The 1,666-nt window shown below is 33.7% G+C and overlaps 1 protein-coding gene across 1 annotated transcript; it reads right to left on the bottom strand.

Annotated features, from left to right (window-relative positions):
- Positions 1–645: 645 nt before the first annotated feature.
- Positions 646–1,353, bottom strand: LOC140450586 (zinc finger MYM-type protein 1-like). Its single transcript, XM_072544241.1, has one exon. The coding sequence runs from the start codon at positions 1,351–1,353 to the stop codon at positions 646–648; it is 708 nt and encodes a 235-aa protein (XP_072400342.1).
- Between the last annotated feature and the right edge of the window lie 313 nt (positions 1,354–1,666).

Genomic DNA, 1,666 nt, shown 5'->3' with positions numbered 1-1,666 from the left:
TAACATAATTATTTACAAACAAATTTTCCTGGACTTCCTACTTGCAAACAGGTCAATGATTTTATTAAAATCTAATTTTGTAAGCAGATCATTATTATTATTTAAAACAGCGAACGAATTTAATGTTTCTTCCGTCATCGAATTTCTCAAATAATTTTTGACCCGTTTTAAAGTGGAAAATGATCTTTCACCAGTTGCGTTAATAACCATCAACGATAAGAAGATTCTTAGTGCTATTTCTACGTTTGGGAAGGTTGCAATTATATTATTTTTATGCAAATGCTCCATCACAAAAGTAGCACTGTGATTTGCTGAATTTTTATGCTCAACTTGGCCTAGTAGTGACATTATAAAATGTTTTAATTGAATACACTCACTTGGTAGAGATGTATCCAAGTCATTCGAATAAATATTCACTAATACCGACGCTTTGTCTGAAATCACGTTATCCTCTGAAAGAGGTAGAGAAAATAAAAATGAGAAAGTGATGGCAAGATCTTCATAAGCTTTTCCTCTAGATTTCAGATTATTTGCCAAATAATCAATTGTTTTATACAGCACTTGGGTTCTAATCTTATTTTGCGGTGTAAGGTTCTCTTCTGTATCTGCTTCGTCAAACTGTAATTTTCTTTTGCGACTTCTAATTTATTTGCTGTATTCCGTTTGTTGTGATAAGAGCTGCCCCTTTTGTTCAAATAAATTACATTTATCACGAAGAGACTCGTAAAAATGTTGTAATGAGCTATACAAAGACGAACATGTATGTAAGTCCATATTTGCGCTTTGTAAAGATTTACTCGCTAGGTTAGTTCTTTCCAGTACTTCGAACCAAAAGGCAACATAAATACCAAATTTTAACGTAGCCATCTTTTCGTGTAAAGTGTTTGCTTGACAGCGTACTGGCATCTTCTCGTCATCGTTAGCGGATAACTCTAAAAGTGCTTGCTTTATATCTTGATAGCATAAATTAAGAGCTTTTAATGCATTAAATCGTCCTGACCATCGAGTCACATTAACTCTTTTTGGAACAAATGTTGTATGGCCACAATTTTTCAATAGATCAGTGAGTCGTTTCCATCTGTAAGTTGAAGTTGAGAAAAAAACATAAATTTCTTCAGCAACTAAAAAAAAAGAAGTACTTTCCATAGAGCATTCTGCTGCATGCTGCACAATCAAATTTAGGGAATGGGCTGCACATGGTACGTATTTTGCCAAACTATTCCTAGATTTTATTCGGGCTTGGAGACCGCTATAAACGCCAGACATGTTATTCGCATTGTCATACGATTGTCCCCTGCAGTTATCGATATTTATATTCAGGTTGGACAAAATTTTTACAATGCTGGCTTCCATATCTTCGGCTTTGTGGCTAGTGTTGTATAAAAACTGTATGAACCTCTCGACAGGTGTTCCAGTGTCCGAGCAATACCTAATAATGAATGTCAGTTGATCTGTATGTGTTATATCAGACGTAGAGTCAACACTGATTGAATAATATTTGCCACAATGAATTTATTTTACAATTTCTTTTAATATGTGGTCCGAAAGCAATTGCAAAAATTCAAAACAAATTGTTTTTGATAAATAAGATACTGAACCACAGCCTTTTGAATAAATATTTTTCAATATGTTCTTTTAAAAGAGGATCATATTCCGTCAACAACTC

The sequence above is a fragment of the Diabrotica undecimpunctata genome, chromosome 9 (genome assembly GCF_040954645.1).
Source record: "Diabrotica undecimpunctata isolate CICGRU chromosome 9, icDiaUnde3, whole genome shotgun sequence".
NCBI classification, from domain to species: Eukaryota; Metazoa; Arthropoda; class Insecta; order Coleoptera; family Chrysomelidae; genus Diabrotica; species Diabrotica undecimpunctata.
Note: the sequence above shows the minus strand (reverse complement) of the source record. Positions and strands in the feature narration are given on the sequence as shown.